This window comes from Epinephelus lanceolatus, chromosome 7 (assembly GCF_041903045.1).
Source record: "Epinephelus lanceolatus isolate andai-2023 chromosome 7, ASM4190304v1, whole genome shotgun sequence".
In the NCBI taxonomy this organism is placed as follows: domain Eukaryota; kingdom Metazoa; phylum Chordata; class Actinopteri; order Perciformes; family Serranidae; genus Epinephelus; species Epinephelus lanceolatus.
Window position 1 is genome coordinate 34,164,548 of NC_135740.1, and position 22,918 is coordinate 34,187,465.

General features: G+C 39.5%; 2 protein-coding genes across 3 annotated transcripts in view; both read right to left on the reverse strand.

Annotated features, from left to right (window-relative positions):
• Positions 1-836, reverse strand: part of rab28 (RAB28, member RAS oncogene family) — a 41,737-nt gene extending 40,901 nt beyond the window's left edge. The window contains exon 1 of one of the 2 annotated variants that reach the window (XM_033633653.2): positions 379-836. In XM_033633653.2, coding sequence (XP_033489544.1) covers positions 379-453 — 75 coding nt within the window. In that variant the 5' untranslated portion in view covers positions 454-836. The remainder of the gene's footprint in view (positions 1-378) is intronic. The other variant, XM_033633654.2, reaches the window with a different exon arrangement.
• Positions 837-6,313: 5,477 nt separating this feature from the next.
• Positions 6,314-8,949, reverse strand: nkx3-2 (NK3 homeobox 2). The gene is made up of 2 exons (XM_033632776.2): positions 8,343-8,949; positions 6,314-7,581 (listed from the first exon to the last, which is right to left on the reverse strand). Exons 1-2 carry the CDS (start codon positions 8,710-8,712, stop codon positions 7,157-7,159), a joined length of 795 nt encoding a protein of 264 aa, XP_033488667.1. The 5' UTR covers positions 8,713-8,949; the 3' UTR covers positions 6,314-7,156.
• Positions 8,950-22,918: the final 13,969 nt, after the last annotated feature.

A 22,918-nucleotide genomic window follows, 5' to 3' on the forward strand; every position in this document is an offset into this window, starting at 1 on the left:
TTGTTTTATAACTGTGTTAATGTTAATTTTGGCTTCAAACGTCTATAATAAAAGGCAAAGCAAAGACTTTAAAGAAAGAAAGTGTCTACGCCATTATCCTAACTACAACTACTGCATTATTAATCGCTTTATGTTGTCTTGCTGTGATTGTTAGCCTCGGTTGCTAGCAGTTAGCTAAGTTAGCTACATTAGCGTCGGTCGCCATGGTGACTGTCAAGACAGAGCAGCGTCCGGATGAGCAGCGTAAACAGCAGAATACTAACCAACCCTCCGTGCAACTGACATTAACACACTGTCTGTGTTGAATTCAGACTTTGCAGGTCTATGCACAGTTAATATTGTGAGTGTAAGTTGTCTCTGTGTCCGTGCTGGTCTCACCTTCCCACACGCACCGTCTCCAATCACTACAATTTTAAGCTGCCTGTCCTGGGTGTCCTCCTCCGAGTCCGACATGACGCTGAAATGTGCTCCGACTGTGTCAGCGTGGAAAACCGAACCAAAACCACCGGGATATAGTCACAGGCCGGCTGACACTGTCTATCAGGCTAATCACAGATGGATTAAACGAGTGTTGAGTGGGCAAGCAGACGCCATTTTGACTCTGCTAACACAACACTGCTGCTCTGCTCGGCATGATCCACTCTTACCGTGCTGCCTCCACGTACACTGATTTACGGTTAAAACGGGAGGACACAGATACCAGGAAAACGAACCGGAGGCTACAATATAGCGTTTCAGTTAGTAAATGTTGTCAGTGTCGCCATGAAGCTCTTTGTCGCCACGGGAAACGACCAGAACCGGAAACCCAGTCGCCAGCGGTGTGGTTGCGTCCTGTGTGTGACGCGTTGCTGTTGCCCTGGTAACACAGGTCAAAGTGTGAGCACTAAAACGTGAGAAGCACAACAAAAAGTGGTTTAAAGTAACTATTTACTAAATTACTAGACCTAAAATTACAATTTGAGGTTCTTCACTTTATATTTTCAATTTTCAGCTACTTTTTTTATTTCAATAACTGTGCTTACTTTGAATATTCTGAGTTTAAACAGCTTATTAAATACAATGAGCTGCCAAACAGCATATCAAGACATTAAAAGCTCCACCTCGACCTCACACAATATTAAAATGCTGCTTAAACCTTCATGCATCAGTAATAATATCCAACAATAAATTAGTTAGTTAATATGTAAGTACGAAAACGCATTGCATTTTATACACTACTGTGGCATTGCTACTTTTACTTGAGTAAAGGATCTACATATTTCCACTAGCTACATGTGGCTTATTCAAGATTTAAAATAACAATAATTATTTAATCTGTCCATCTCTCACTTTCTTACACACATACACACACCCTCTTACACAGGGTGCCCCTGTATTTAAACATATGTACATGTTTAGTCCATCATCTGGAATTCTCATTTACTTTAGCAGCAATACAGTTCTTCCACAAATAGACTTGTAGACATAAATCTATTTTAAAAAATGTGATTTTAATTATATATTTATACTACAGGCTACTGTATAATAACTAATTATCAAGTATATCTATATGGAAACCCTTTTGGACCACATTATGCATCTGTAATATGACAGATTTATGGGCCTAATGTACATCTAACACCAAGCTTCATTATGCTTTACTTGTGTTTAAGTTGTCATCTTATTGGCTGTCTGTCAACACACTCACACACACATACATAACATGTACACATACACACACACAGGTGCACTATATGTCATGTCAAACTGAATCAAAATTATGATAACCATGATTTAGATTCCCCTGAATAAAAGCAGATCTGAAGTCTGAAGAGGGCCAACAAACATTTAAGGATTTTTTTGCCCTTAAATCATTACAGACTCTGTGTACTAGTCGACCATTCAAAGGTTAATGTTATTCCTGAGGCATCCTAATCATGGATAGACAGACACATTTCATTTTTCCACTGCTAAATTCACAGCTGAACAGCCTCCCAGTTTACCACAGTGTCGAAGAATATCTTACCAGCTGTGTAACGTGATTGCTCTAAATGACACGCTGATGTATTTACCAAATGAAGTATGACTATTATTGGCAAAGTTAAACTCCAGTCTTGGACCAAATGCCAAAGCAGAATATTTTGACAGAATTATTTTTGTCACATTTCTTTCTAGTGTATTTGTAAATGATTCACAATTAGCTCAAGAATCTGTGCTTAATTTAACATAAACAAAATGTAGGTTAAAGAGTCATTATTTAAGATTTCATCAGTTTTTGCAGGAACTGTTGCAAAGCAGAAACATACCTCTTCTGTTTTTTTAAATTATGGCACATATTTTTTGGAGTGCAGAAGATTTAATATACCCTGCACCAAAATAGACACCCAAACTATTCAGTTAAGTAAAATAAGGAATAAAATATTTCATTCTTAATTACAAGAATAAGCCTTTGTGTCAGTGACCTTTAAATTTAGCCTATAATAAATATTATTCCGTCAAAAAGGAGGGTCAGGACACAAAGTTTTTTTTTTGTTTGTTTCCTGTAATTTTACTATCAAAAGTTATTATTAACAGCCTGTAGAAAGTATTTCCAAGAAGAACATCTCACTATACAACTTTTTCTCGACTGTGTGAGCTGTAGTTGAAGTTTGATGTCCACCGAGATCCATTTACTGTGTGCTCACACACACACACACACACACACACACACACACACACATACAAAATAAAAGGTTGCTTATATTTTAACCCATGTCACTAAATGCCCCAAAGTCCACCTCTTCCAGGGGAACATGTTCAGTGATAATGATTTATACATTGTCTCTAATTTACGTCCTCTTGTTAAATATTTTGTAATTTCTCTGTAAAACGTGAGCTGCGGTGTTTTAAAGCTAAAGGTTGAATCACGGTCCTCGTCTTTCACACTTTGCTTTTCACAGCCGGAGGATGGATGTCGCTGCAACATGAGGGATGGAGAGGAATTCACACCTGGGCCACTTTGAAGCAGGTGGCAGTGACTGTTAGGTCAGTGTAACAGGCTCATGAGGGTGTGAGTGACAGCAGCCCCAGCCGGACAGAAAGCTTTGGAGAGAAATTAGGACTAATTGTTTTTAAAAGAGTTTTCAGGCAGAGGCGATCAAGGCGAAGAGAGACACAGTTTGGAAAAGTCTGTCAGTGACTTCTTTGCATTTCACTTGTTCAGTGTAACCTAATCGCCTAAATGGAGAAAGCATTTGATCTCCTCAGGAACACGGAATTAGAAAGTCATATATTGGGTCAAATGGATTAAACACAAATTAATAAATTCACAAGGAAGAAGGTGTCGGACCTTTTACCTTATCATAATTAACTGTACTCTATATGAAGCTCAATTGTTTCACGAAAGCGCACCGAAACTGAGAAAATACAAAAATCGTGTTTTGATTTTCTCATTATTTTTATGGTAAAATTATCAGTATTAGACACAATGATATTGAAAAAAACAACAATGTCGTCAAATAGAGTTTTTAATGGACCTGTGCGGGCTCTTCAGTTTACATGTAGGCTAGATGATGAAATATTGATGAATAAAACGGTTATGCAAATGAAAACCATATCAGAGTAAATATGCTTAAATATATTCGTATATTGTTGTGCAAAATAAACCATCTTTTTCAATCACACAAGCCGTGCAGAGACACACAGAAACCCGTGGGCACACCTTTTAGATATCCCTCTATATCTGTTTTATAACTTTAAATGTTTTTGTTTGATTAGATGCTTTATCACACATGGTCATGTTGGTGACATTTTGCCCAAAGATATTTTATTATCTGCAGTAATAGAGAGAGAAATATTCTATTATTGATTTAGGCTACAAAAATAAATAATCTTCAAGTAAACGAACCTGTTATTAGTTGTTAAAATATTGTTAAAGACTGACAAATAATTTTAAAAAGACCTCGTGGTGTGATTGTGTCACTTGTTTACAGCCCAGGGCTATCTTAGTTACTGTGAATCGTGAAATTAGGCGGATTATCTCAATTTTTTAAAAAAATAAAGGCTATTAAAACCGACTGTTTTAGGAAATACGAATTAATGTTTTATCAAATTGATATTTTTTGCAGTGTGATTTGGTGTAAGATATCAGTGCATTTTATATTTCCATTAACCAACAATCATAAACCTACAAGGTTGCGTCTGTTAGTAGTCGCTCCGCCAAAGACGCAAATACATCCCATTATATAAAGGTGGAGGACCCCGGCTGTAAGCAGGGTCTGTATCCAGCACAGCCCACCGTTTAACGTGTGAAATAATGTCTATTAACTTCCAGTTTTCTGTTATCAGTAACAACTGTGGAGACTCTCCAGCTTAAAATAATTACTGCGCAGTGAACGTGAAGAGAGAGCCGCTGATGTGTCAGCTCACGCAAATATGGATCAGTTTAAGATATAAAGGAAGAGCTCGTTGCGTAATGTGAACAGAGGTAAAATAAAGAAAACATAAAGATGACGAAATTTCTGTTCAATCACAACTCCAAAAAGTTCAGTTTCCCAAAGTCCTTGCTTTGCTCCAAGTACAGAAAAGACTAAAATAATATGAATATATTCTAAAAAAAAATTGTTACTTCTTGTTGAGTAATAGAGACAAAAGTAGGTTACCTGTGCGTGAACATGCGTAATTGGTTTCTGTAGGCCTATATATGGGGCAAATAAAATACACAAACTGGCGTAGTTACCCTTTAAATCATATTTTTTTCCTCTAGGAAAAACTCAACATATGGTTTCACAGTCTATTTGATTAATACAATAAATATCTTTCCCACGCACCGCACGTACCGTAAGAACCAAAAAAAGGAAATAACGGGGAGACTGTGTGATGGGCTAAATGCACACTGATGGGGGTGTTTGCATTTCAACGATCGCAGGTTGAAAGGAACATCAGTCCTCTATATCAGATATCTCCACATGCAGGTATGAAAGGAAGTTATGTGGGACGGTCCACTCCTCAGTATCCTCTCTCTGTCCTTCAAGCCTCACAGCAGCCAATGACGAGCATCACTGCCGCTGGAGATGGTCTCGGGTGGCTCATGTACCTGCATCAAGGAGATCAGATTTTAGGACATATTGGCGCCGTTCGCGAGGAGGGGGAGTGTATATGGGGTTAAAGAAGATGGGACACGGATCAACCGCCACCCTACATATACCTGGGTGTTGGTGCGTATACGTGCGTAAAAGCGCACAGTCGTTGCGCAGCGTCAGGGCTGAAACACAGATGGTGCTCGTTATGTCCACATAAATTACACCTCATTTGGATCTTTGGTGCTTTCATGGTATCAGCTTATAGATGTGACACCTGTGCTGCAACAATTCAGATTTTTTTGTATTTCTGTCTCCAATTTCCCGCTTAATGCCTTTTTATATACTGCTGATATGCAGCATCCAGACTGTGTAGGAGTCTACAGGGGATGTGGGTATTCTTTAAGGCCAGAGATGGATGGCTGGTGCACGGCAGCTCCCTCCTGACCCCGACTTAACATACAGGCTGTTAGTGGAGACAGAAGAACACCTCCTCCCGTAATACTTCAATTCCAGTATTAGGCCTAAAACTACAAAGACAAGCTTTAATAATTTTCCTTTTTGACATAAAGAAACTGTTTGCAATCTGCCAACTCTTCCCCTCTTTGGCTTAAATTTAGGCGCAGTGACATGGGCCTCCTTAACCCCGGAATACTCATCTCCTTGTATTGGCATGCAGCCCTAAAGGTAGCTGTCAGTTTGCCCTGTCCGGGAATCACAGTGCTATTCATCATTGTTTGACAGGTGTGTTTGGGAAGGAAGCCATGGTGGCCCAGATGACATCTACACGGTCTCATGGTATGGCGTGAACTCTCGTGAAGTTTAGGTCTTTGTGGGAAAAATGGATACGAGAATAATAGTCGTTTTATGCGCGAAAATGCGCAGGAAAAGAAAAGGAAAGGATGGATAAACCTGTTTCTATCTATTGCATATTTGACCGTGCGAACAAAAACACCAAACGTTGTCCTAAATCAGTTTACTAATGAAAAAACTATAATAATGAAGTAATTTTAGCTCTATATGTAGGTCGAATTTAATTAATTTAAACTCTAACATGCTCTTTGTTTAGAAAAAAAGAGCAAAAACATTGTTTTATACAAGAAAGTGAAACTGTGTATTCTTTCCCAGTCACCGAGTTGTCAAATTAAAAAAAGAATTTATAAACCAGTGCACCCTTAACTTCCTTGTAAATTCTTATAATTATTGGTCATATCTGACGGTAAAAAATCTCTGTGCCAACATAAAACCCTTTAAATAAAATTACATCCAAATGAAAGTAATGCCTGATATGTTTTTAATGTTTTTTCGATCTAAACAGTCATTTAACACAAATAACACATGTACATTTCAAATAGAAGTTTGGGTCTGTTTTATAGCCTGCTTCCTGCCACGAGATCACTTTCAGGCCAATAACACAAGAATCCGCCTCCTCTCAGTCTGACACTGTACATGCCCACACTATAATGCATTTTTACATTGAAGTAATGTAACGTATATAGCTCCAAAAAGTGCTGAAATATCTTACCTTTACAAACACAGCAAGAGAAAAATAAAAACACAACCTGTAACAGAGACAGTTAATATGAAATGTCAATGGAATATGCCTATTTTTCCAAATCACTGCAGAGGTAGGAAGGCGCATGTAAAATAGAAACCAACATAAGGTGACATTTTCAGTCTGTTTAGGCCGCCGGGTCCCAAAGCGGGGTCCGTGGGGCTTCAGAGGTCCTTGAGGGGCTCCCGAGCAAAGAGAGGAATACTTTACTGTTATTACTGTGTCACTCCTCAGAGGTTAACACACTGACATTTACTAAGGAGGTCCAGACTCCCCGCTCAGCTACACTTCAGAGAGGTGTGATTTTATAGCCTAAATCATGAGAAGTGTCTTCTTTATTATGGTTCCTGGAGACAGACTCTTATTAAATGAAAGAATTAGTCGTTTTTTGGTATTTGAGGATTTGATAAACGGTTTGGGAACCTCTGGTCTGGCCTGGACATCACGGTGAGGCAGATTAACAGTCCCCTCAGGTCTCATCCTCGTGTCAGAAAATAGAGTTAGTCTGATGTCCTTGGAGCAAAAATAATCAAACAAAAAAAGAATAAATACAGTCACCGAGTTCTCACTGATTCCCCGCACATGCAGACAGTGTCCATGCAGGGAGGCAGTAGGCGTAGGGGTAATAGTAGGACGGCTGCAGGGAGAGCAGCGGGGGCCGCAGGATCTCTCCTGGGCTGTACTGTCTCTGGTCGTCCCGCACCAAAACTTTCACCGCCACCTTCTTGGCCGCCGGGGTCGACGCCATCAGGTCGGCGGCCATCTGGCGGCGTTTCGTCTTGTACCGGCGGTTCTGGAACCAGATCTTGACCTGAGTCTCTGTGAGCTTCAGGGAGGCCGCCAGGTCTGCGCGCTCCGGCCCGGACAGGTACCGCTGGTGGTTGAAGCGACGCTCCAGCTCGAAGACCTGCGCGTGAGAGAAGGCGGCCCTGGAACGCTTCTTCCGCTGTTTGGGCTGGTCCAGGCTCTTCTCGTCCAGGGTGCTGGAGTCTGGGAGAAGGAGACACGACAGATGCGTCATGCGAGTGAGTTCCGGGGTTTGTTTGTTATTTTGAATACAGCTGGAAGCACATCTGCTGATGTAAAGTGAGATTGGAGCCTGTTTTGGGATGTGAGTGATTTAAACAAAATAGGGAAAATCCAAATTCAGCTCACTTCTAAACGAAGTGTGTTTCAGTTCATTGTGTTGGCATGTGCTGGCATAGATTTACACAAGGTCACTGGATGCTGGAGTTTTCAAATCAAAGTTTAAAGTGTTATCAGTCAGGCCTAAACATCACATCTAGTGCGCAGATGTTTATTTAGGACGAGTTGGAGTTATTTCTTTAAATAAGGCTTCAACTACAGGCGTGTTTCTGGTAGCTTATAACTTTTGTCCAAAGATAAATCGTGCCAGAGCAGAATGAATTGACGTTAAGCCCCAATGACTCTATTTAATCAATAATAATTAGTGCTGTAGTGACACGATTTGAGTATAAGCCATAGTATCCGTTAATAATCGTGCGTAAAACCAGGACATTTCGTGCGTAAAAGTTGCAGAACGCGAATAGATTTTGCAAATAGGCCTGATATCCCACAGTAACACAATCACAGCATTATGGTTCTGCAGAACTGCACCAACAAGAGTGCCACAGTCCTTAGTCTTTAGTCATACTTGTTTGTTTAAAGGCCAGATCTTTTATTGACTCGTTATATTAAAATCAGAGCAACGCCACACATTGTAAACAGCTGTGTCTCTCTGTCCCACTTACCCGCATTATTGGGCTCACTGTCACTCTTTGCGTTTTCCGCAGCTGCAGACTCGTGGTCCGTCTCCTCTTGCAAGCTTTCTTCCGGCACATCCGACGCAGGGTCTCCCTCTTTCTCCGACTTGCACGCGGCCGCATTCTTGCTGTCGTTGTCATCGCTGAGCCCCGAGTCCGAGTCGTAGCTTTTCTGGTCCGTCGGCTCACAAGCCTCCCCATCATCTCTCCGAGACCCGCCGTTCATCTCCCCAAATATTTTCCAGCACGCCGTCTTGGAGAAGCACATGTCCAAATCTGGCAAGTGTCGGCTGTCGTCCTTTTTGTTCAGGATGGCTTGGATTGAGAAAGGCATCAGCGAGTTGCCACGAACGGCCATTTTCCAAAAGTTTGCTCGGTTCTTCGAGTTGAGTAATTAAAACCGGCCCGGATAGAGGAGTAAATGTCAGTTCATCCACATTTTAGGCTACTCCCTCCGTGGAAGCACTGCTGTGGGTTAACTTTGTCCCTCCAGTGTTGGTTCCTGGTCGCATCCCCGCGGGAGAAGCCGTGGAAAGTTTCTGCTACATCCGCAGGCACGATGCTGCTCCTCCGCATAGCTCTGCCATCAGCCCGGGCTCGCTCCAGTCTCCGGCCCTTTTCACCCAATTTTTTTTACCATCCACCCTCACCTGTGACTGACAGGCACTGCTCGTCGTCTCCTATTGGCTCAAAGAGGAGGAATGCCGTTTCCCGATTGGCCACTGTAAACTACGTCATGCTGCTTTCAATCGGCTGGGAAAAAGTTAAAGAAATGTTTGGTTGAAGTTTTTCATCGGAGGCTGAACTGACATGCAGGCTGCAACCACACAAATTATTTCAACTGGGAGTTCTCCCAAAAACAGAGGGGCAGGCTGTATCTCTGCACGACCTGTGATAAGAAAATTACATATTGATTTTGATTAATAATTTAGGATGAAGTTGGCTGAAATGCAGAATGTTCTGTGCTGCTAATGTTTAAAGTTTGTGCAGTCAGAAAAGGAGAGGAGCCGTGCGTAAAAGTCTGAGATCTTAAGGAAACTCATTGTGGCTGCAACACAAGTAGAAAATAAAACGCGAAAGTCGTGTCTCCCATTTTCCCTGCGTCGCTTAAATGCAGCACCAGGACAATAAATTCGTAGGATGTGTGTGTGTGTTTTTTTTTTTTTTAACTTAACCCCTTCATCATCCAAACAGGTCTGTCGGGAGTCCGGTGCGTAACGCGTAATGGGACGGTTTTTATCCTTGCTGACATTTTGGCCACCGACCAACGTGTGTCAGGTTGATACTGCTTCACGCTGTCTACGATTTTAAGGCCTAGTTACAGAAGTGCTCATTTTTGTCACGTCCCTGGCAGCCTGCATCATGGATCGCCATGACCAGGTAGGCCTCAGCTTGTGCGCAAACCAAATTCTTGCATTTCATAAATTCATAAATATAAGTTTAAAAAAAAAACAGGCAACTTGACCTCCTGCTGACTTCATAAATGGTGTGAAACCGTCTCATTAAAGAAGGCAAAAATATCTGATCATAGGTTACAAGTTAGAGTACTTACATTTTCGTTTCAGCAGCAGCCAGCTTTGCATCGACCCTTCAAATGTGACGCACATGAAACAACTGAAAGGATCTCGTTTTACTATCAGAATATTTGTCTCCTTCAAAAATGGTTTTATATATAAGAATTAATTCTCAGACTTCATTTTAAGGAAAGCTTGTTTGTTTTCTGTCACCTGATGTTGACCGTCTGATTACGAAATATCTCCAGACGTCTTAACAATGGCGAACATGACTATTAGTAAGAAACCTTTTGCGTTTTTATTCCACATGCAGTGACGAGGCAGGTCTCTCCTTTGGGGGTTTAAGCGGACAAACATCTGTCGCTGCAGATCCGGATCGTGACCTCTGCAGTTTTTCACGTCGCCTCTGTACAGACACTTCTCACAGCTTCTCTGCTGTTTTTATTCACCAACCAAAAACGATTCAAATTCTGCTTTAGATTATATTTTGGTAAATAACATAATAATAGTCTTTACTCGGCCAAACGCGCAAGAGAAGATATTTTATTAAGTCGATATAACGCAGCTATTAGGCTATTTAATTAATAAACACTTCTGACATGCTTAGCCTTTAATCAAAAAACGGGCGTGGAAACCTTGCACACACCCATATTATACCATTATCATTCATTATATTATATCATTATGTGATTTATTATAAATTTGTATTTATTTATTCTCTATGATTTAGTGCTTCCGTGGCATTGAGCCACCTGGTTAATCAGTCTGTATTAATTACAATAATACTAAAAATAATGATAACACATTTAAACCGCTTCAGAAAATGACCCTGAAATCTTCAGATTGTTAATGATCTAATGACTGATTATGAAAAAAGTGAAACTGATGAGGCTGTTAGTCTATAATAAATACTATGGATTAAAGTGACCTGATGACTTCAGTGCTGCATCGATGAAAGTTTAAGTATCGTTTAATAAAACGAGGCATTATATAAGTAATTAACAACATTATTCAAATGTAATAATTATGACAACATTAAGTTTAATGATTAAATGATAATAATAATATGTTCGCTACTTAATTTATTTCACTAAAATTGTAACAGCTGATTTGAAAGAAGAAAAATAAAATGTCAAATCGAAATCTAAAGAAAAGCACCGTCAGTGCAGAGGATGAGTGAAGACGCAGTCAGCAGATCAGCTGCTGAGAAAAGTTTAACAGATTTTTATTTTGTTGTTTTTGCTCAGTTTAATTTGCATCAGTTCTTTTGAGTCTTATTGTATTTCCTGCACATGAGCCTTCTGCGCATAAACCAACAAAGTGAGCGCGTAACAGCTGATGTTAAGACACAAACGACTCTGAATTTCAACTTCAATTAATTTAAAATGATATATTTTGCAATCCGTGAAGCTTTCTCATTGTTGCTTATTTCCCGAGGCCTTCATGCGCCGTTTGATAATAAAATATATGAAAACCCGGATTTAATCATCCTGTGTTTTAAATATTGAGCCGTAAAATAAATGAATAATTTCTCTCCTCCATGCCACTTAATTTGTGACATTTACACCTTTACAAACGCGCCATGTATTCATCACTGAGCTCATCAGCATGTTAGTCAGAATCCCCTCAACATTATAAGAATAATAAATAAGATAAATACAAATTGGCTTCAGGTTTTAATCGTGATAATATTAATCTACCCTCAGTGCTGCTGTCACCTTGTGCAGACCAGTTGCATGCATATATTATACCATCTAGTGGCCACTGAAAATACCTCCTCATTTGACTTCTTGACATCTTGTACCTCTGGGGTCAAAACACTCTGAACTTCACTCTGTGCAGAGGTACAAAAAGCATTCATATCCTTTATTAAAGTAAAAATACCAATGCCACACTGTGTAAATACTTTGTTACATTAAAAAAAATACTTTAAAAAAGTATAATCAGGAAAATGTACTTGAAGTAGTACAAGTGAAAGTACTTAATGCAAAAAAAAAATCCTTAAACATGAGAATCTGGAAACTTTTAATTTATATATTTTTATATATTTTTTTTAATATATTTTACATGAAAAACGACTGAAACGATCAAAGTAGTTCTTTCAATCAACTAATTGATTAATTAGCCAATCATTTCAGCTGCACTTGTAGGCCGCTATATTGTTGGGTACTTCAATTCATAATAAAATATCATATTTTATAAATTCCTCGTATGTTTGGTGTGCAAAAAATTCCTAATTAGTAAAGCTGTCAGATGAATGTAGTGAAGTTGAAAGTATTACCAGACAGTGGCATTAAAAGAAAAAGCTCAAGTAAAGTTCAAGTACCTCAAATTTAACTACAGTACTTGAGTGAATGTGCTTAATTATTCCACCACTGATAGCTTGCACTATTATTATTATTATTATTATTATTAGATATTAGGACATTATAGACATGATTAACTGCTGCAGACAGATGCTTCTTTTTAAAAATATCTCCTGTGAATCACTTAAACACTCTAACTAGGTTTATCATCCTGCTCTGTGAAAATGAATTGAATGAAATTATGTGGCATTGTCTCGGGGCTGGATGTGACCTCGGGGATGAAAGCCTGAATCACCGCAAGCAATGAAAACACAACTGGGAAAAGGGAAAAGCACAAACCGCTGACACCGTCTGGATATTTTCATACACCCTGCCTTTTAGAAACTGCTCCTTCCACCCAAGGCCAATACACAAGTGGTACATCACATAGTTTTTAAGTTCTCTTGTATTGCAGAGGGTGTTTCCCCCTCCTCCTCCTCTCTGTGTCCTTCATGTATTTATTTCATACTGTTGTCTTTTGTCCTCAAACCAGCCTCGCTGACCCGTACACACACACAGTCTGCTTCACCCTGAGAAAAAAAAGTGGAAAATAAATAAAACTGTCTGCCAATTCTCCAACAAAGTGAGTCAGTGTGTGCCTATCAATGTGATGTCGAGCAGAGCTCCACGGGTTACTCTGTGTTTTGGTAACCACACTGCGACGAAGAGTAATAAGCAGTAAGTAGCTGTAAGTGGCAGGAAATGTAAACAGCAGCTTGGTTTTCATTCAGACAACTGCAGAGGCATTTAAAACAGATACGCCGCTGGTGTGATGTGATTCACACATAGAGGACAGAGGAGGTGATCATCTGAGCAACTGGACATGTGTTTATTTATCTGCAAGAGCATGTGAGGAAACTAATTACTGCTGTTGCTATGTAACAACTCTAAATATTGTAAATGAAACGGAACTTGAAGCCAATATTTCTCATATTTCCTGAGATTAGACGAGAACAATTGAGTGGATTAAACTGTGACATTGGCAACAACATGTACTTAAAGTATCAAAAGTATCTGACCCCTGTCAGTGTACCATACCATAAGCAGTGAGGGAGTTTTTAACACAGCATCACCTACTTCCAGGTGTATGGAGAAGAGAAAGAAGTCTTAAGAGGTTGAAACTCCTGCAACACTTTATCCTCCTGAGACCCTGCGACATCACAGTTTGGGTTTCCTGCACCTTATACTTCATTCTGCTTAATTTACACCTGTTGTCCTTGTTTGTGGACACTTTTATGCTCCGTCTACAGGTGACCCCAACACAAAAGTGGGCAAGGTTCAAATCCTGATCAAATTTTGTGGTTGAAACTAAATTAATTGTGCTAAATAATGTCTGTAGTTTGATATGGCAACAAATTTGACAGACAGACAGCAGCAAGCTAAAATGCTGTTAATTAGGAAGTACTTGTTGGAAGACATTAGGACTAAATTATCGTCTTGTATGAGGACTTTTTGTTTTGCTTTGTTTTTGCACAACAATGTTCAGATATTGAAATAATTAAAACAGTTTTAGAATTTATTATACACTTGTGACTATTAAAAATAAACCCATCCTCATGAGGACATCTTTTTTTCCCCAAAACTACTTCCTGTTCAATAACAGTGCTTAGTTTTTAATACTTATCAGGTTCTACTGATCACAAATAGCTCAGAGAAATTAAAAATGCATACCAAACAAAAGCTGGGGTCTCAAGAGGTCAGAGCAACTTTACTGCAAGACTAACATGACTTGTTGTCTTCATGCAATTGCAATAAAGTTGCTCTATATGCTGGAAGTGTTGCTGGAGTTTTGACCTCTTTAGTGTACTATTATATCACAGAGTTTTTAGTACTTTAATGTTGAAGTCGAGGTGGAGCTAATTTAGAATACTTCATAACAGTGTTACAGTGAAGACCTCCTAAGTATAGACCAATGACTAAGACCAGAGTGTAATCAAGACTGAGTCAAGACCATGACCAGTCCAGTGTGAGTCCCAAACCCTATGACACACAATAAAATGTTGACCATGCCAAGAAAGATCCACATCCCCATAAAACACCCACAGACAACAAATTAGGATTTCTGTGTGTGTGTGTGTGTGTGTGTGTGTGTGTGTGTGTGTGTGTACCGTTGATCAAATAATCAAAAGGCATTGTAGGGGTGGATTTTATGTGTTAGAATTTTCATTTGTTTTCTATGAACAAACAAACACTAAGGAGCTGGAATGTACTCAACCATCCATTTTCAACATTCTTTTATTTACACAAGGAATTTAGTGATGCCCCCGCAGTGTGATCTTTACCGGTTTTGAAATAAGATCCCAAATCCTCTTTGTGTGAGACCGAGACAAGACTGAGTTCTTTAAAAGGAGGTCTTGAGACCAAGACCGATCTTGAGTGCTACAACACAGCTTCATAATATACTTTCAGTTTAATCAATAGTGATACATATATTTTACAAACTTTTTTTATATATATTTTTTTTTTATCTGTAAAGCAGCCCCATCTATCAAATACATGTAGGGGAGTGTTAGTATAAAGTTGCATAAAATAGAAATACTCAAGTAAAGAACAAGTACCTCATAACTGTACTGAAGTACAGCATTTGACTTATTTTACCACTGCTGGAGACTTTGATTAATCAGAGTGATGTAACATGTAGCATCCTGGATACTGTACTTTATTATTATTATTATTATTATTAGAGGAGGAGGAGGAGGAGGAATATCACTGCCTTTAAAGGTAGAAAATGGTCATTTAATTGCAGAAGAACCCAGATTTTTAGCCCTATGATCTGTCGGTAAATGTCAAATCATATTTTAAAAGATTAATTGAAATACAGCATATATATTAATAGAAATATACATAATGTGATGATTACCTTCATTATTTTACTATTATTTTTCATTTAGTCTGTAAAAAGGTCAGAAAATAAAGGGAATAATTGGCCATTACATGATCAGAGCCTTTGAATGCTTTGTTTTGTCCACACAAGGTAAAAAATATTTTAATTTAGATTATACAAAATAGCGGAAGGCTGTAAATCATCACGTTTGAGCAGCTGTAACCTGTGATTTTTTTTTTGTGTGTTTTTGCTTAAAAAATAACTTCAGTGATTGATAATTTATAAAAAATTATCAGGGACTAATCATTTATTGTTTCTGTACTGATGTTGTGTGAACAAAAAGTTAAAAACAAACATTAAAAGACACTTTTCTGTTTCTATAAAAGTCTTGTTTCCAGCCAACATGAAGCTGAAGCTGGTCTGCTGCTGCTGGACAGGAGGTCTCCCTCTGCTGGTGAGGACAGAAACCTGCTGCCGACATGGAAAGATGAGATGATCACTACATAATAGCCGTGCCGGGAAAAGGTATATTTTCTCTTCTTTTTCTATCTACAATGACACGATTCCTTAATACCCCCAGACTCTTTGTCTGCTCCCCTCCAGTTGAACACTGGGGTGAAATTCCCACCACCTTTCCAGTAAAGAAATAAACTTTAATGGCATATTAGACTATTACGTTTGCCTCCACCCACCACCACCACCTCTTTTTCCTGCCTCTTCTTGTAACTTTAATCTGGTGTTTTAAACAGAAATCACTCCTGATGCAGCAACGGGCCAGTCGCCGTGGTAACGTCTCTGTTTCCCCTCCTCTCTCCTGGGTGTGTTTATGACAGGTCTTGAGTTTTTTTCTTGCGTGCTGGTATGAAGGAGGCTCACAGCACGCCATACTAACCCCCCAACCCCCCCCCACCCCCCCCCCCCCCCCCACCCCCCCCCCACCCCCCACCCCCCATGTGCCAAATTGTGTTCAGATGGAGCAATACATGAGAGGGCACTGCCAAGAGTCATTTGCTGTAAATGCTCCCAAAATGCCCTCTAGATTTCTCACCAAATATCAGATCCACCATGATAGCACCCTTAATCAACCTCAACATTGGAAAGTGGAAGGAAGGGGAAGGGACGGGGGGGTTACTGCCAGCTTTAAGTATGCTTTTAGTCGCCTAAGTTACAATTGAACCCTCTTTCCCAAAGAAAAATTATCCTTGCATGCGATGGAGCACTAAATGGAAGAGCCCTTGGGACAGAACACTTAATACAGTAAATGGAAGCAAGAGACAAGCGGGGAGAAGTTCCTGCGTCTCTTGGAAGCTATTCAAAACATCTCAGCAATGGCTGCATTACTGCAGACACAGGAGCAGAAGTGGGGGGACAGCCCGCTGTTACAGTCCAATTAATGTGTGTAGATAGTGCAGACGTGATTTATAGTTTATTTTTCAGCTCTGCTGTGCTGACAAACGAGCTTCCAGCCGCCTCTGGCACGCAACAGATAATGCATGCAGCTCAAGCACATCATGAAAGGCTTCTGAGGTCCTGAAGGGCCTTTGGCTGCCTGTTCAGGTCTCTGTGACCGGCTCCTTTCTCCTGCGCTCACGCCTAAATAAAGACGTCCTTCAAAAGCAGCGGACCCCTCTCAGTGGTTTCATGTCACATGTGAAAGACCACTTTTGAACATAGGAGTTGATGTAGTTATGAAAACTTCAAGGATCATTTAGAAATTCTTGAGATATTATGGGGCTTTTCTTTTGGTGAAGTGGGTGTCAGACTGCAGCTGCAGCGGACCAGCTCGAAGTTTTTGGATCTTTGCAGATGACAGATTTACCTCTCTGACAGGTGTTTGTAGTTTAGACGTACAGTAGGGCTGTTGTCTGTTAAACTATGGATTACTTTCTGTACAAGTCGATTAATCATTTAGCCTTATGAAAATTTAAAAATGATCCTTATGGTTTTCCACATGACCTCTTTGACAGTCCAAAACACAATGATAATACATTTTGACTGTTTTGTCAAAAGCAGAAAATGTTTGTCTTTTTACTTGATAAATGATGTTAACAATTATTCGATTATCAAAATAGTTGTTGATTCACTTTGTCCGTTGACTAATCACTTAATCGACTAATCTTTTCAACACCATTCAATAGCATTTTTATTATCAATCCCTACACTGTGATGTGCAGTCACAGGGCACTCATTGAAAACATAAATCATTATAAACTAGTTAGAAATATAAAGTTTCATATTTTAAAAAGTCTGTGTGATTTCCTGAAACAGCTGGTCACTGTAGTTTTTATCAAACCTTAGTCAAATAGAAGTGAATAGTGCATTTGTTGGGGACTATTTTAAGCTGTGGATTAGTACACATTTATGTGCACAGTGAATACAGCAGCAGGCTCAGTTTGAAAAAGATGATGTCACATACAAGCCCGGTCTCATTCAGTATCACAGAGTGACTGACACATTCATATTGCTCAATTTATCCAACCATCAGTCTAAAACCCAAAGTTTTATATGACAAAGAAACGCATCCCATCCTCATATTTCACACGCATCTGTGCAGTATTTTGGTACAGAGCAGGGATACTCAGCTTTGCTCGGGGGCTACTTTTGCAACATGACAGGAGGCCAGGGGCCAGTTGCAGTCCCCACATGTCCACAGGGGCATTCCTAGGATTTGAGGACATTTGGGGCTTAGCCCGGACTTCTGTCGGGGGTCTGGTTGATCCACCCTGGCACTCGTTTTGATAAACAAGTTCTATTTTGATGCTTTTTATGCACTCTGGCATCTTATGTAGAGACCTGAGACCCTGTGTCCTCATATGAGGACATCACGTTTTGTGTTTACTTGACCTTATACTTCATTCGACTTAACTTAGATCTGTTGTCCTCGTTCGTGGACACTTTTTGTGCCATCTAGTGGTAGTAAGAGCACAATACGCTAATCCATGTGAAAACAAAATGGCAGCCATCTCTGCCAAGTCAGTTTGCAGCTGATCCCGACACAAAAGTGGACAAGGTCCAAAACCTGATCACATTTTATGATTGAAACTTGTTTATTTATGATTAATAGTGTTTGTAGTTTGTTATGGCAACACATTTGAACAATTTTAGCAACAGTAACAAGCTAAGACTCTGCTAATTTATTGATTAGGAACTCGTTTGAAGACGTTGGGACTTAATTATCGTTGACAATGTTTAGTTTTTTATACTCATCAGGTCTTACTGATCCCAAATAGCTGGGAGAAATTAAAAGCATACCAAGCAAAACTTTGGGTGTCAGGTAGTCTCACTCACCAGACCTTTCTCAAGAAAAGAAAGGTCTGGCTGTGCCGACTCTCACTTTGAGATTGGAGAAAAAAACGCCCCAGCTGCTTGTACTTCTTTCAACCAATCACAATCATTCTGGGCGGTGCCACAGCAACAGTGCGCTTGCAAAAATATTGCCAGGGGGAAACAGGTTTTGGTGTAACACGCCCACAAAAATATCGCCTACAGGACGCGAACCATGGCAGAAAAATGGCTACATCCCCGCAAGATCAAACACCGCAAAAGTTAGTAAAGGACGTGTTGAAAACAGTTGAAAACTGCTACACAACCGGAGGTGGTAGGGCGGGACTTCAGCGGGTGGCTCGTTCCGCCCAATGAGAGGCTGATCTATGCAGTGAACTTCCGCCCACTCAGACTAGGTGTCAGGAGGAGATTAAAAGTAGAGCTGCACAATTTATCAAAATATTATTGAAATGACAGCATGGCCAAGTACAATACCCAAATTGCAGGCACTGCAAGTTTTTTTGTTGAAAGTAAAATGTGTCACAGCAAACCATTATAAATGTATATATAAATCATATGTATCATACAAAGTATTGTGATGCTACTGAGGTACCCGACCTACAAATCATTTTCCAGATGTAAGGAAACATGGTTGTTTGGTACAGACCCAGCAAAAATCCCTTGATCATCATTTTCTAAAAAATTTTCAGTTAAGATAAAATGCAAAAATCATCACTCCCACTTAAATTGTGACTCATACCACAATCACAGTATCTATCAAAATAATTGCAATATGTTCTGGGTTTTTTTGGCAAATCGTGAAGCCATATTTTAAAGTCCCAAAAAAATCCCAGTGTGAATCATTTTATTTTCCCTATAAATTAGAAAATAATTTAGGGGGCCACATGGCACTCTATTGGGGCCAGATTTGGCCCCTGGGCCATAAAATGAGTATCTCTGATTTAGAGCATCATGCTATTCTCATGGTGTGTATGTTTGGTGTATATGGATGTGTGTGTGTTACTGAGTGCTAACTGTAGTTTGATTGTACATGTATGGTGATAATTGTGCATGTGTCTGAAGACGCTACGTTTTTTGAATGCCAGAGACAAATTTCTCCTTAAGTAGACAATAAAGGATCATCTTATCTTTTTACTTTTGAGAAGCTGGAACAAGTAAATATTTGGTATGATTGATCACTAAAACAGATTCCGATAAGTTTTCTGTCCATTTACTAGTAATTGCAGCTCTACACATGATAACTAAGGATGTTTTACTCTCTTTTAATGTTGCTTTAAATCATACACACTAAATGTTGTAGTGAAATACTCTCAGTGTTTAGAGACCTTAAATGACCCACTTTGATAATGCATCAACTAGAAGAGAATAACCACAGCTTTGTGACTGATGTGTGTTTTTGTGCTGCATTTTCTTTTGAAACAAACTACTACTAAGCTACTACTGCAACAGGTGACTGTAATTTTAAAAAGTAAATGGATATCAGCTGACATTTCAAACATCGCAGCAGAGCGCAGAATACAAGACATAAAATACAACAGCCCACAAAGTATGTACGTAAAGCTACAAATCAAAGTTAAACATGTTCTTCTTAAAATTCTGTACCAGACCAAACACACGATGCATTTTAACTTCAAACAGTGCTGACATGCTGCAACTATTCAATTTGACTTCAAAACGTTGGTCAGTAAACACATATTTAAGAAATAATCCTGCTCTCTGCTGTGTTTGTTGCAGCCTCAGACGCCAGAAGTCAGTCCAAATCTCAACTCAAATGCAGAACTATTTCAATACTGCAAAAGAAAAAGCAAACTCTAAGACTCTAAGCCACCACCCCTCCCTGCTGCCTGTCGCTGGCTATTTCTATGACTCTCGTATGAAACACTTTTGACGTTAAACACCTGTTAACTTTTATGTCTTGTGAGAGGAGTGGCTGAATGGGGGAGCATTATGTTCAGCCCTGGCCAAATCCCCAGTAGAGGAAAGACCACTCCCAGTGCAGAGAGGCAGCGGCAGGAGTGAGTGAGCCCCCTTATCCCCACAGCCTGCGAGGATCCCCTCGGCAGTTACCTCGATTCCAGTTGACAGCTGTGTGAAACCACCATCTTTCCACAGCTCTCTGCTGGATAAACTGCAGCGCGACCCACCAGCAGACCTGCTTAAGAGGCAGAGTGAGGCGATGTGAGGAAGCTTATGTTGTTGGTGTCTCGTATCATAGTGTTTTTTCCCTGCACTTTTAGATGCTGAAGTGAGGCTGGTGCAGGGTGTCCTGCCAGAATCCACATGACCCGTACCACCCATTATGAAGAGTCCCAAACTGTGCTGTAATTATGAGGTACTTGTGCTTTGGTAATTCCATTTTATATGACTTTATATTTCTACTCTGCTGCAGTTTGGAGGCAAATATCATGCTTTCTACACCTTTTTTTTCCTAACTTACTGGTTACTTTGCAGATTTTATTTAATAATACAAAATTTAATCAACTAATATTATAGATTATGCTACCCAGCAATATATTAAAGGAATACTTCAACCCCAAAATGACCATTTGTATATCAATTACTCATCCAGTGTTATGTTGAATTCATGAAGAAAACCTTTTCTCACATGCCTCCACAGTGAACAAAGAATCCAAAAACGAGCGACCATGCTTAACAACAGCAAAACTATATCAAAAGATCGGTTTACAAACTCTCACACAACTCGTGCAGTACAATCCAAGTTTCATTTGTCCAGTCGTATGCTCAGTACTTCCCAAACAGACAGACCTTCCTGTCTGAAGGAGCTGAATTACAAGTGAAACTTGTCTCTGCTCTCTTCAAAACCAGACTCCATTGGCAAAAACAATAATTTTACCTCCCTGAATTTGAGAGCTGCTGGTCTACCACTGCTTCGATTGGTAGTTTGTGTTATTGTGTGACTGTGGTGAGTCTGATCTAACCCTTCAAAACACCAAAAGGAGAATTTGTAAATGGATCTGTTGATATTGTTTTGCTGTTGTTAAACCTGGTCATCTATGACTTCAATTAATCAAGAATTTTCTTTGTGTTTGGATTCTGCGTTCACTGTGGAGGCATGCAAGAAAACTTTTCTTTACAAATTTAATGTAACACAGGGTGAGTCACTGGCATACAAATGATAATTTAGAGGATGAAATATTCCTTTAAGTAGTTAGAATCAGCCACATTTAAGTGATGGTTACACATTATTACATCCATAGTTATAATCCAATAATATATATTATTCTGAGCTGGGCCATTCTGCATAAAGAGTACTTTTACATTTGGTACTTCGAGGATATTTTGATGCTGATATTTATGCACTTTGAACACAGTAAAATCTTGAATACAGGACTTTTACACTCATTACATGTGTCTACACTGTGGTACTGCCACTTAAGCAAAAGATGTGAGTATCAAGTATTCAAGTATCATATTTTAGAAAACACTGGAAACTGGAAACCGCAAATATTTGGCATTTTTGGTTTAAAAAAGAGACTGAAACAAATAATCAATTCTCAAAATGGCTGTTGATTTTTTTTGTATATCCACTAAGGAGGATGTTTTGTATTTATGACCATTTATATTTTTCCACTCTGAGTGAATATTGTATTTTGTAGAAACTATTGTAAAAGCTGGGTAATACTGTCCTATGTATTGTTGATCTATAAGTAACACGACTGTTGTTTTAAACCGTTTTTTAAACCGTTTTCTGTTTTTGTGTTGCATAACTGATGAAGGCAATATAGCCGAAAATGCTGACAGACGATGGAACAAAGTAAAAGTTTGACTTGTTTGTGCCTGAGAGTTTGTGTAAGAATATTTTCAGGTTCAGTAGATTCACCTAAAAGCAGGTCAGCATCTGTGCAGCAGCAGCTCAGCAGATATATTTGGATTATTAACTTGTGTTGCTGCGTTCTCTACCTTTCTGAGTTCTTACTGTGAGGTCCCTGCTGAGCTGAGAGCAGTCCTCCCTCTCATACATAAAACATGCGGCCTATAAATCAGCCTAATGTGTCTCAGACTGCTGATACTCAGCAGCAGAAACCCGCTTGGCAAATTCAGAAATCATTTTGGACTACAATGCAAACGACATATAATAAAATGACGTCTCAAGTCGCTCCAATGGCATCAGTGAGTGAAAGGAGCGCTGTTCGTCTGCCAGACCCGGTGGCTAAATGAAAGCTGATCCAAACCCTTTAAATGAGAGCTAATATTTTAAGGCTTGGATTGCAGCACCAGGAAATACCTGGGAGAGGTACACCTTTAAGGAATCAAATTTAGCAATCCGCAGGAATGGCTGGAAAACTTTACCCAGAGAAGTCTCTTTCCGTAACCTCTCTCCGTGCTTTTTTGGATCCCGTAAGTTCAGGTGCAGCGATTAAAGCCTCCTAACGTGTTAATGATGGTGGAATATTTCATTCTGAGTTTGTCAGTTTTATCCCCCATTAGCAGGCAGGAATGTCCTCTCCTCTTCTCCGCTCACAGGGGATTGGCTAATGTCTTTGGCTATTTACACATTTACAGACAGCACATCCATTCAGGAAACAGAGGAGATAACGTTTGAGACATAATAAGGGTAAATTAATAAAAATGTGT

Bases quoted from the DNA above. Each gene is read 5' to 3' on its own strand.
- nkx3-2 (XM_033632776.2), bottom strand. From the start codon at position 8,712: ATGGCCGTTCGTGGCAACTCGCTGATGCCTTTCTCAATCCAAGCCATC. The intron at 7,582-8,342 runs GTAAGTGGGACA...TCCTTCTCCCAG, and splicing joins CAGTGAGCCCAATAATGCGG to ACTCCAGCACCCTGGACGAG.